The following is a 14,133-nucleotide window of genomic DNA, read 5'->3' as shown; positions in this document are numbered from 1 at the left end:
GTTCGAACCTACTATCTCCCGAATACTGGATACTGGCCGCACTTAAGCGACTACAGCTATCGAGCTCGGTGCATCCAAATTTAAATAAGGTAAGTAACGTAATGTCGTTTAAGATGAGGTCTGCGGTAATAAACGCCTCGAAAGAAGCCCCGATGATTCTTTAAAGCATAGCTACGTTAAGAAACCCACATTTCTTTGTCAAGTGGTCATGAAACGTCAAGAACAGTCAAAAATTGGATTACGAATTTTTTTTGCACGAATACAATATTCCCCTCGCTCACAGTGTGCCGGGATGAACAGCTCAGGTGGTACAGCGCTGGCCTCCTGAGCTGAGCTTGGCAAATTCGATCCTTGCTCAGTCCAGTGGTATTTGAATAGGCTCAAATATGGCAGCCTCGTGTCGTTATATTTACTGGCAAGTAAAAGAACTCCTGCGGGACGAAATTCTGGCATCGCCACGTTTCCGAAAACCATAAAAATATAGTTAGCGGGACGTTAAACTAATGACATTATTCCTAACAATCCGTTCGAAAGCAGAAATAGAATAGGGACTCTTACCTGATAAATTGTGGTTGATAAACTACAGTAGGTGCCCGACCCCTTGGCTGAATGGTCAGTGTTGAGGCCTTCGATTCAGACGATCCAAGGTTCGATTCCCGGTCGGACCATGGATTTTAATCACGTCTGATTAACTCTTCTGGCTCGGGGACTGGGTGTTTGTATTTGTCCCAATATTTTCCTCTCCGTATTCAGACACCACATTATACTACCAGTCACCACAGAAACACGCAATAGTGCTTTCATCCCTCCATAAAGGGTTGCTGTCAGGAAAGGGATCCGGCCATAAAGCAGGATGAAATCTGCATGTGCTACGAAGTTTGCACCCACAATCCCACAGGTGTGTAAAAACGGTGAGAAGAAGCAGAAGATAAATTACGGTAGGTCCTACATTACTTTCCCCTAGTTCACTATGGATGAGAACTGCTATTTAGAACAGTGATTTTCAGCCTCCTGATCCCGTTTATCACCATTAGTGACCATTTGGACAGTGCCTTTCCTATATCCTGTAAAGTGGTTTAATCAATGCTTGGCTGTATTTTCCCCTAGGGTACTACCTGTTACTAATTTCTGGTGTAGGATGAGTGATCCACTAAGCCAGGACGGCGAACCTCTTACACGCCTGCCACTAGATGAAACGCGAAAACGACTTCAATGGCACGCCGCACAGCACTAATATATTTCAATGTTTCTAGCACGTAATAAATAGGCCGAAAATCTACCAACACAGCATATTTTAATATACGTAAGGTAAGGGTGTATTCTGCCCGAAGGCAGGTCCGAACCTCCGCAGAGGTGTGCCTGAGCCGGAGTTTACGTGCGGTAGGGTGGCCAGTTCCTTTCCGCTCCACCATTCCCTTACCCCCCACCAACAGCGCATGGAAACCCATCCAAATCTTGACCACGCTCAATGTTGCTTAACTTCGGAGATCTCACGGGATCCGGTGTTTTAACACGGCAACATCCGTTGGCTATTTTAATATTACGCTTTAATAAATATGTATGGCACAATTAATTCTATAGCCACATATTTTACAAATATTATTATTTTAAAGTAAAAATATACTTTATTCTTAAAGTGTACCTGTTTTTGAAATGTAACTTTCAGTGATGTTTGCAAAATTAAGTCATGATACATACAGTCCAATGGATTTATATGTAATGCAATCTAATATCTAAATTAAGTCAAATGAGGGAGTTTCATGATGATTTTGAAGGAAAATCACTGGTGGCAGTAAACAGTAATAAACAAAATCTTAATTTACACGATAATCGAAGAAGCTTTGCCATCCCTGCCCTAGGCCATGCTTCACTGTAGAAGTGGAAGGAAGTTTCACTTCTAAATATTTCAGCTCCCTGAAGGGGAATCGTACCCAAGTCCTTCTGGGTGAACCGTGCTCCCCATTACCATCTCGGTTAGGCAGCCTAAAAACCTTAAACAAAAATGCAATTTTTTGAAAAGTACTTGTGTTATTTTTTCTCCAGGACACTGCCCTTGAGGCGGTAGAGGTGGGATCCCTCGCTGAGTCCGAGGGAAAAACCGACCCTGGAGGGTAAACAGATTACGAACGAACGAACTTGTGTCATTTTTAATATTCTTTATTGGAAGCGTAATAAGGGATACTGATGTAGCCCGTAAATTTTTTACGTTTCTACTAATCGACATATATAATAGCAAATGACTTTTGATAAGAGTGATTTAATATAAAGAAGTGATTTGCAGCATAATTCAAGTACTTTTCAGTTTTTTTACACCTATATGGATTTAAAAACGCATACGCACACGTTGTACTTCCTGTGAAGGAATATTGTCCAACATAACTCCATTCATCCGTTGACGTAAGAAACTACCAACTTAATCGTATGCTAACATCATTCTGCCGTAAAATCATATTGACGTATTTAAAAAATTAGAACTTGGTTTATCAAAGGCATAGACTGCAATTAAATTTAGTAGAATGAGCAAAGAGAACAGCACTGACCCCATTTCATTGCTACTTAGACTGTCGAAATCCTAAAAAATGCGAGATTTTGGACGAGATTCTGGCACTTCACTCGTTTGTGCTAATAAAAGATTATATAATTTATAGTAGACCTATGCACATTTATATGTAAGTGACCAAGATTTCATGCTACATAAAATTTCAGCCTTGATTTTAAACAATGCAGAAGTATAAAAACCTCAAAAATTTGATATACTTTTATTTAAAGTTGTTTCTGCCACTGCAAGTTGCCGCAAGACAAAAAATAAAATCTACAATAAAAATAAGTTATATCATCATTTACTTAATATACTACCTACCGGGCGAGTTGGCCGTGCGCGTAGAGGCGCGCGGCTGTGAGCTTGCATCCGGGAGATAGTAGGTTCGAATCCCACTATCGGCAGCCCTGAAGATGGTTTACCGTGGTTTCCCATTTTCACACCAGGCAAATGCTGGGGCTGTACCTTAATTAAGGCCACGGCCGCTTCCTTCCAACTCCTAGGCCTTTCCTATCCCATCGTCGCCATAAGACCTATCTGTGTCGGTGCGACGTAAAGCCCCTAGCAAAATAAAATATATATATATATATATATATCGTCGTTGCCGGGACAAAACCTCCTATGTGATAATATTTTTGGAGATATACTGACTCGCAGCACATACATTATGAAGAGCGAGAATGCCTTGACATTATTCACACAATATTGCACCTTAGATGACAGAACCTTACCGGCCAAAGTTCTAAGCTAAAATATTTCACATAGGAGGTTTCGTCCCGGCAGCGACGATATACTACCTAGTTATTCTTCATAAACTATATAGGCCTAGATGTTCCCGCACACTTTTCAGTGTGAGAACGTCTACTTCTTGCCTTCATTGCTTATACATAGAAAATCAGTTGCAGAAATTTAAAAATATCTTTGTAATAGTTTCACGGTTGCCAGCCATTAAACCAAACACAGGTTTGCAGGGCGTGATATTTTATTTTTCCAATTTGCTTTACGTTGCACCGACACAGATAGGTCTTTTGGAGACGATGGGATAGGAAAGGCCATGTGTGTGAGAGAAGCGGCCGTGACCATAATTAAGGTACAGACCCAGCATTTTCCTGATGTGAAAATAGGAATCTACAGGAAACCGTCTTGAGGGTTTCGATCCCATTATCTCCCGAATGAAAGCCCACAGCTGCGCGACCCTAACCGCTTTGGCCAACTCGCTTTGTACGCGCGAGATTGTATTTCGTGTTATCAAGATCTCGTTTTCGTAATAAACTGTTTTGTGTAACTTTAAAATAAAACTGTCGGTATATTTCTACAGTATATACGCCAACATCAGTCAACTGCTCCACTATTTTCCAGCAAGTAATTATAACAATATCGTTATATTTTTCCGGCAAAATGATTATGTAACACATATTTATTGATCATTCAACCAAGTGCATTGACATCTGCATAATAACCCAAATAGTTCCTTTGTTAACAATTTGAAAGGGGAAACCTATGCCAGAACCTATCCTCAGAACACGGATTGGTGTCCAAAGTTCTTGGAAACGTACTCACCAGAGTCTTCATACTACAGTTCAGTTATTTTAAGAGTTCAAGAAAAGTAGAGTTTTATCCGACTGAGTGAACTAATTCACAAAGTATTCTGGGTCTTACTAAACTTAAATCATATGATCTCGGAGATCAATGGAAGAGAAAAACTTGTTGCACAGAAAGTGTAATAATTACAAGCCACTGGAGTATGAGATTGGTGGATTATGATTGCGACATTCACTACAAATTTCTCCCTCCAAATTTTCTAATAAATGTTGAGATGAAAACGTACTTCCAAATAGTTCGTAATCGATAGAATAATCATACAACATCAATTTTGAGGATATCCTTCGCATCTCCTCGAAGTTGTTTTCTGTAGTAAAACCAAGGTCTCTATTTCATATTACAAATGCCAGTTTGTTCAGTGGCTTGGCAGTGTTCAAAGCCATTCAGGGTAGTAAGCATGATCATTATATTTATTAAAAAGTGTTAAGGTCAAAACCATAGGCTAAAGTAAAGCTGATTCCAAAATACCTGCGCAAAGCATAGGTTATAATGATGAATATTACTTCGAAGAGTAGACACTTCTGTTGCATTAATAATAAAAATGACAGGTGAAAATGCGTGTGTTATTCTATCTTATTAAAGTAATTAATTATTTATTGCCTAATTTTATTTTCTAATTTCATACAAATGCATTTTTGAGAATGTGACCTACAGAGGTTCAAGTAGTTGAGGCGTTTGCCACCTGTTTGGAGAAGACTAAGTTGGATCCACAAAAGCAGCTAAAATATTTACGGTTTCTGTCAATTAGTAGAAGGAAAATGTACGGATTTTCTTTACAGTAGATTTTCCTAGAGGATAGAGCCGGTTGAGGCATGGTTCTGACCCAAGTTTATTTGTCTTTCTCCTAAGGTCTGATTGAAGATGTTACTTTTTGCCTGTTGAAGAACGACAAAATCAACTACCACCCCATTTGAGACTTAAGAAGAACCACGAGGATTGTAAAAATGAAGGACTCTCTAGAAAGACGAAAGGATGTCAGATAGGAAAGATGAGAGTGTGGATTCTGGCACAAATACATTGGAACAATGAGATTCAATTAGGGGCCCCGTGGTCACACCTTGCGCTCTCGAGTTGGGAGTCCTGTGGCTTAATCCCCTTGGGTTGAGATTCAAGAACAAATATCGTTAAATAATTGTTCTTTTGTCACTTATTGGATCTTTATTTTGTTGGATTTCGGGAGTTTCAGATAACACTTCTAACGCTCCACTAGTTAAACGAGCCAATATTAATGACTCTGGCTGCCCACTATATCGCATTGAAGCTTCTTTTTTATACAATACAGAAGGCGCTGCATGTGAAGCAATAGAAAGCGCGGGTAAATAGACCTTGAAACCACCCGTTTTGAGTATTCGTTACGTTGGTTTTGCTATTAAATAAGCGATACTTTATTGTGAGCCTTTCTCTTTCATTTCCAGAAGTATTTTGGATTCGCATGTGCCTGCAATCCAAAGCTCCTGTTACATTTGGAAAGTTACGAGTCAAATACAATACTAGCTTTACTGTTTGTTAAAATTGTCCTTCCGGCATTTGTTATCACTTATCTTGGAAGTCTATAAACACTAATTGTCACGTATTTTATTATTCGACATAATGTAGGTTTTTTTAATATATGTGTGGCCACCAACTGTTATTTGGAATTCTCTTGTGGTACAATAATGCAGGGTAAAAAAATTTGATTCGTTGCAGATACTACTATACTCCATGCTGTTTGCTTTCAGATGTCAGGACCAATTCTGTGTAGCAAATTCCTTACAGTTTCCTTCGAAAACCTAAAACGGCACTTAAAATCTACATCGTCACAATCTTCCGTAGGACTAGAGCTGTTTCTATGAATTCTTGGCCTAGGAAGAATGTGTAGCAAGTTGAACATAACCTGTTCATCAGACGAAGTAGTCTGAAATGTAGAAACACGTGGAAACTACGATGCACGGATAAATAATAATAATAATCACAATAAAAATTAATCAAATTTCCTGATATACTACAATACTCAAGTACACTACAAAGTTATACATATATGAATGTTATATAGATGAAATTACTTTATATACTCAATATAACCAAACTGTATATGAAGTGAAATCAAATTAAGCAATACCTATTTATAGGACAATCACAACTATAACTTATCAGATGCTTTAATGAACCATTAGCACTACCGATCTTCTTGAAATTTTACCTAGAGCTTATTCGACAGTTAGCGTCTAACGGAACAATAAATTCGTTTTTCCAACCCACTCAGTCTCCTGTACAACGCACCGCGGATAATGTGAATACATTCTACTGTCTCCATCCACAAGAGTTAAATTGTTAGGAAAGCTGAATAAATAGTACTACTTTAGAAGATTTGTAGTATAAAAAGAAGGACATGCAATGATAATAATAATAGTGGTAATAACAACACTTTCTGTGGGCTTACCTCATCCTGATTCTCCTCCAGTTTGGAGTACGAGGCGCAGTCCTCACACACTCGTTGCTGACATTCACAGCACGTCCGGAAGAAGTCGTCTGGCTTGAAGCTCTTGAGACAAACCCTGCACGTGCCAATTCGACAGGGTGGCTTCCTGCACACACAAATCACCATTTATGTAGTAAGCAGTATTGGAAATATGGAAACGACAGATGAAATATTAAGGCATTGAATCAAAACTGTGGAAATAAAATGGATACAGTATACAGTTCCAACGCGAATTAAATGGGTTGAAATATATTACAATACATCTCATGCATTTCGTGAAATAAACAGATACAATATTATTGAGATTTATGTTACATATAGTATTGACAATATGAAAAAGGAGGATGAAACCAGCTATGAAGAAGAGTATTGAGGCTGAACCATGATATATATTCAGAAACTGGCTAATTAACCATGAAAATGAATGAAAGAAATTCTCATTGAATTAGCAATAAAAGCTTGTATAACGTAGGTGGACTCGGACCTCAATGACTACTACTACTACTACTACTACTACTACTACTACTACTAGTTTTGCAAGTTACTTTACGTCACACCGAAGGTCTTACGGCGGCGATGGGCTGGAAAGGGCTAGGAGTGGAAAGGAAGCGGCCGTGGCCGTAATTAAGGTACAGCCCCAGCATTTGCCTGGTGTTAAAATGGGCTACGGAAAACCACTATCTCCCGAATACTGGATACTACTACTAATAATAATACTATTAATAATAATAATAATGTGGGTTGGTCCGACTCGTTGGCTGAATGGTCAGCGTACTGGCCTTCGGTTCAGAGGGTCCCGGGTTCGATTCCCGGCCGGGTCGGGGATTTTAATCGCTTCTGATTAATTCTTCTGGCTCGGGGATTGGGTGTATATGTCCGTCCCAACACTCTCCTCATCATATTCAGACAACATACTACACTACCAACCACCACAGAAACACGCAATAGTGCTTACATCCCTCCATAGAGGGTTGGCGTCAAGAAGGGCATCCGGCCGTAAAACAGGGCCAAATCCACATGTGCAACACAGTTCGCACCCGCGACCCTACAGGTGTGGGAAAAGCGGTAGGAAAAGAAGAAGAAGAATGTGGGTTACAGTAGTCACGTCCTAGTTCGTGAACCATTGGCAATGGCTGATTGGTCTAGTAAGTAATCCCTAGATTCGGAATATCAGTTGTTATGGAATAGGAGTGGGAATCTCGGATATATTGTAATAGCCAACCTTGTGCTCAGACGGCTAGGACTGTACAATTCCCCAAGGGTCTCTAGCCCGTTAGAGGAGAGATTCCCACTGGGACTATGTGTGATTAGGGTAGCATCCTGCTTCAAAAAAATTTTACTGAGCACGGTCAGAACGCTTTAAGCAAATTTTGGACCTATGGGAGTAACAGAGCCCTACTTTCATATGACAGGTGAATGACTCTTTGGAAACAACTTGGCGAACGAAATGGAATTCGAAGGAGAACCGTCAGTATTAACGGGGCTTATGAAAGAAACAAAAGAGAACGTGCTGAGTAAACAAAAATGGATCATCGTGATGTGTTAGAATTGAATGATATTCGGGTAAAGGGATATCACGAGGGAGATATTATAATGTCTTCTTAACAGGTGTTGAAAAGGGAAGGGCAGAGTGTGGGGTAGGACTTTTCAACATGAATACTATTGCACGCTACATAGTTTCTGTTAGGCATGTAAATGAGAAAATTATGTGGGAGGACTTATCAGTTGAAGGAATTAGGACGAGTATTGTCTCAGTGAATTCACCATATGAGAGTGCAGATGAGGATAAAGTTGATTATTTTTATGGAGCACTGAGTGACATCGGAGTCAGGGTCAACGACAAGGATGGGATAATGCTGCAGTAATTGGGAATTTCAGTGTGAGAATGGGAAATAGGTATAGAATGGTATAAGAAGATGATGGGAATGGAAAGCGTTTACTGGACTTCTGTGCTAGTGTGGGATTACCAGTTACGAATACATCTTCGAGCACAATGCTATTCACCGCTACGCTTGGGAGGGAAGGGACACCAGATACACTATAGAGTATATTATAACCTTGAATTCAGGAAATATGTTAGGAATGAGTGGGTATTCCTGAGATTTTTCGATGATACTATCTGATATGTAATGAACTAAGTATCTCTAAGGCTAGGATAAGAAAAGTAAAATCTGTTTGTTAGGCATGTAAATGAGAACATTATATGGGAGGACTTATCAGTTGTAGGAATTAGGACGAGCATTGTCTCAGTGAATTCACCATATGAGAGTGCAGATGAGGATGAAGTTGATTATTTTTATGGAACACTGAGTGACATCGGAGTCAGGGTCTTGAGAGGAAGGGGGCGTCTCAGCATACCTTCCCAAAGCCGATGTTCTGTGTTGAACCTCACGTGTGGGACCAGCTTTGAGCGAGGTTTCGCAAGGATTCCGTGATCAAATATCGATATAGTCATGCTTGTTTCTCTTAAAACTTTTACATATTATATTAATATCTTTGTTCAATATTGATCCCGTGGTACTGAATTTGATTAAGAGTTATATGAATGAATGAATGAATGAATGAATGAATGAATGAATGAATGAATGAATGAATTAATGAATGAATGAATGAATGAATAGACTTCTCTCTCAGTCACGAATGACAACCAACTGGAGAGAGCGTATTCGTTTATTGTAATCTAAAACATTACATGTAGTTAAATTTGAACGTACTCCAAGCCAAAAAACCAATAACCGAAAGGATGATACAAAAATTGAAAGATATTAAAATTCGTTAACATTTATATAATGTTAGTATATACTACAAACCACATACATATTATACATCCTTATAAAAACAGCGAACAGACCCCCTCCCACCCCAAGTCAGGGACAACCGTCCACTAGGGAGGGGGAGAAGGTCCGCCTGTCGCGGCCATTGCACGCACATACAACCAGGATTATTAATTACTACAAATCGAATATATTTAACTCCACACGACGGACTGGAAACAAAGAACGGACATCACCCTCCCCCAGTCACGGATGGCCACCAACCCGGGGGAGAGACCGTCCGATCATAGCATCCATCGCTATCACGTGTCACTGGTTCTGCTCAATTTCGAAATGCCACTCACTTGTAACTGATACCACACTCAATTATAATTTACTACCACAGACATATTCTTTAATAGTTACTTAAATATATCTTTGAACGTATACAACCTTATCTTTATGAGGTATTTCCTGGATTTTCACTAAGTTGTACAGTCCAGGACACCTCTTCCGTAACTACATGTAATTATCTCTGTTTGATTAAAGGTTATGTGAACTGTACTTTTGCTTATGCTTGTTTTTTAATGTGGCCTAAAATCTAGATCATCGGCCTAAATATACTTTTATTAAGTCGACTATTTGAAAAAGGAAAGTTTCCGAAATTCTCCACTAAACCGAATAACCAATTCCATTTTAATAATACTATTTTCTTCCTCTTCCTGGCAGTTTTTCAATTACTTGGAGTCGTTCTACACGTCGATTTGACCGAGTTTCCCAGGAGATGCTCTTCCTGACGCTATCCCTATGTAGTGGGATGTAATCAACTATTGCGTATGTACTGTATATGGTGGTTGGTAGTGTAATCTATTGTATGAGTATGAAGAAGTGGGTATCGAGACGAACAGAAAAATCCAGGCAACGATTAAATCAGTCACCACGGATATGTATTTACGACAGCCGCCCAGGTGGCTGATCCCCTATCTGTTGTTTACCTACTCTTTTCTTAAATAATTGATAAGAATTTGGAAATTTATTGAACATCCTCCTTGGTAAATTATTCCAATCCCCAAATTTTCTTCCTATAAATGAGTATTATTTGCCCCAGTTTGTCCTCTTGAATTCCAAAGTTATCTTCATATTGCGTTCATTCCTAATTTTGAAAACACCACTCAAACTTATTAATCTACTAATATTTCCACGCCATCTCTCCAATGACAGCTCGGAACATATCACTTAATCGAGCACGTCGTCCCAAGTCTTCCCAGCCTAAAATTTGCGACATTTTCGTAACGCTACTCTTTTATCGGAAATCATCCAAAACAATTCGAGCTGTTTTTTCCTTAGACTTTTTCCAGTTCTCGTATCAAGTAATTCTGGTGAGGGTCCCATACACTGGATCCATACTCTGGTTGGGGTCTTACCATATACTTATAAGACCTCTCCTTTACATCCTTACTACAACCCCCAAAATACCCTCATAGCCATGTGCAGAGATCTTTTCTTTTTTTGCTTTACGTCGCACCGACACAGATATGTCTTACGGCGACGATGGGAGAGGAAAGGCCTAGGAATTGGAAGGAAGCGGCCGTGGCCTTAATTAAGGTACAGCTCCGGCATTTGCCTGGTGTGAAAATGGGAAACTACGGAAAACCATCTTCAGGGCTGCCGACAGTGGGGCTCGAACCCACGATCTCCCGATTACTGGATACTGGCCGCACTTAAGCGACTGCAGCTATCGAGCTCGGTATGCAGAGAGCTGTGCCATTTATTTACAATCCCGTTTATGTGACTACTCCAACAAAGATCGTGCCTTACACGAACACCTAGGTACTGATAATGATCCCCTATTAATGCAGTAACTTTAAATTAGAGAACTTTTCATATTAGTGAAACTCACAACTTAATTTTTAAACACCGCTCATCATCCACAACATTAATAATAATGGATTTACATCCCACTAACTACTTTTTTACGGTTTTCAGAGGCACCGTGGTACCTGAATTTAGTCCCGAAGGAGATCTTTTACGTGCCAGTAAATCTACCGACACTGGGCTGACGTACTTGAGCACCTTCAAATACCACCGGACTGAACCAGGATCGAACCTGCCAAGTTGGAGTCAGGAGGCCAGCGCCACAACCGTCTGAGCCACTCAGCCCGGCATCTCACAACATTGTCGAGGTCTCTTTGCAGTTGCTCACAATTTTGTAACTTATTTATTACTCTATGCAGCATAACATCATCCACAAAAAGTCTCATCTCTGATTCTAGCTCTTTACTCACATCATTTATATATATATAAGGAAAGGTCCTTGGGGAATTCCCCTCTTATTGTTTACGGGATCAGATAATGCCTTACCCCTCTCCTGGAACTCACGTGGTTACGTCAGGACCCTAGGTGAATGTCACTCTAACTTTAAAATGGACTAGGCCCTATATCAGTGGACTAGGTTTGAAAGCAAATAATTTCTTGTACTCTTTTCACAGAGTATTTTCCTCAGAGTTGAATTCTTTTCAACCCTTTAATTACGAAGTTTGGTGAAAGGAATATAAAATAACACAGGAGCTCATTACATTCATAAAGGAGCATGGTAGAAGATGCTCGTTAAATGTCGTCATCATGTGCGTTACAAGAGGGTGCGTAACAATAGACCGAGAAAAGGGACGTTTAATAATTATTTAGCTTCCCTCTCTCAGAGTGTCTCTCATATATGGAATGCATTTACGTAAGCAAGGTCGTGTTCGAGTAATCGTGTCTTCAGCTAAAATATTTCAAGACAACCGAAACTATGTTGTTTATGTGCCGTTGCTGGTGATTCTGCAGCATTTATTCTTCCTTTACTCGGGTCAAGTGGAATAGGACATACTGGTCAACAGTCCCGTATATCATTCATTCATAATCTGTTTACCCTCCAGGGTTGGCTTTTCCCTCGGACTCAGCAAGGGATCCCACCTCTACCGCCTCAAGGGCAGTGTCCTGGAGTTTCAGACTCTGGGTCAGGGGATACAACTGTGGAGGGTGACCAGAACCTCGCCCAGGCGGCCTCACCTGTTATGCTGAACAGGGGCCTTGCAGGGGGATGGGAAGATTGGAAGGGATAGACGAGGAAGAGGGAAGGAAGCGGCCGTGGCCTTAAGTTAGGTACCGTCCCGGCATTTGCCTGGAGGAGAAGTGGGAAACCACGGAAAACCACTTCCAGGGTGGCTGAGGTGGGAATCAAACCCACCTCTACTCAGTTGACCTCCCGAGGCTGAGTGGACCCCGTCCCAGCCCTCGTACCTTTTCAAATTTCGTGGCAGAGCAGGGAATCGAACCCGGACCTCCGGGGGTGGCAGCTAATCACACTAACCACTACACCACAGAGGCGGGCCCCGTATATCATACTTAGCGAATATCAGTTTTATAACGAACATGTTCAATATCTCGTCTCCCATGCTTAAGGTTACAAAAATGAATCCCGCAGCAATAAGTTGTCCTATAGGAATACTTAAGACAGAGAGCAACATTTCAGATGACTCAAACTCTATAATAAACTCAATCAGCTTATTACCTTAACACCAGTAAATTACTTGTTTCTCACTTTAATCGTAATTGTAAAATTTACAAACATCTTTCAGGGACCTCTACGACAGAAATTATAATGGGTAAACCTATAAGAGTATCCCACCCTTTATTAAAAATTGTTAAAAACGCCCTGATATACCTACCTGCCCCACTTGGTGAAACTTTGGATCTCTGCTTGGCCTATGCTAAATAATTCAAATTGCTACCGGCCTATTCCTAGCTACCGCTTGCACCATTCTCTGACACTTGTACATAAAAGTTTTTAGCAATGAAGTGACTGTTTTAAAAGGATTACTGTTATAGAGTAACCCTCATATCTAATAGACTTAAACTACTCCCTAAAGTATCAAAAAATTTCGCGCTTCATACACCAAGATATAAAAATAAACCTATAAAAAAGTTATCTAAATACTTAAGCTAATGGGTTCATACCCCGTAAATATTATTGCGCTCGTTTTAATCTTTAATATCCCTCCTTTAAATATCTAAATAGCTTAGTCTTTGCTCAAGCTAACCACCCTCTTGCTATAACGCTAATTATCATTGTACGAACATGAATCATGTCTATGACGGTGGGAACACTATCATCCCCCCTCAAATTATCCTGTATTTTATACCTAGTTTTTTAGGAGGGATACCCGTACTCATTAGTTACATCACTAGCCTAGTACCCAATGATTTGTTCCACGCTTCTATAAAAATGTCGTAATTATCCTATTATTTATTACCTTTATCTTAGCAGTCGTCTCTATCACAGATCCATATTATTGAAATATACAAAATAATATGGATCTCATATCTACTGAACTGGCAACTAATACTTTAAACACAGAGGGAAATCTTCGTCTACTGTAATCAAACTCAGAGTGAAATTCAGGCATTTTGACGTCTCTTAAAATCTACAGTTATTGAAGGGAAAACATAACTACTAAAACATTCTTCAGCTTATCCCAGTTACTTCTGGGGTCGCTGGAGCCATCCAGATGCTCTTCCTGGCGCCATGTGATTTTTGAAATGAAAATCTCGACCCAGGATTGATCGGTATTTGAACCTCAGCCTTCCGGATCGGAATCCAGCAGCTAATACACTGCGCTAACCACGTCCCCCACTGAAGGGATAACGCACACACATCAATATTACTATTAAAAGAATGTTGAAAAATTGTTCTCAGAAGGTAAACATAATTTAATATCACCGATTGCGAATATCATATC

General features: G+C 39.9%; 1 protein-coding gene across 1 annotated transcript in view; it reads right to left on the bottom strand.

The window, feature by feature from the left end:
* The window catches only part of Fife (regulating synaptic membrane exocytosis protein fife), a 969,278-nt gene that overhangs the window by 657,016 nt on the left and 298,129 nt on the right, over positions 1-14,133 (bottom strand). Inside the window, exon 4 of the mRNA XM_068225089.1 lies at positions 6,561-6,705. Within this exon, the coding sequence (XP_068081190.1) occupies positions 6,561-6,705 (145 nt within the window). The remainder of the gene's footprint in view (positions 1-6,560; positions 6,706-14,133) is intronic.

The sequence above is a fragment of the Anabrus simplex genome, chromosome 1, assembly GCF_040414725.1.
Source record: "Anabrus simplex isolate iqAnaSimp1 chromosome 1, ASM4041472v1, whole genome shotgun sequence".
Taxonomy (NCBI): domain Eukaryota; kingdom Metazoa; phylum Arthropoda; class Insecta; order Orthoptera; family Tettigoniidae; genus Anabrus; species Anabrus simplex.
Note: the sequence above shows the minus strand (reverse complement) of the source record. Positions and strands in the feature narration are given on the sequence as shown.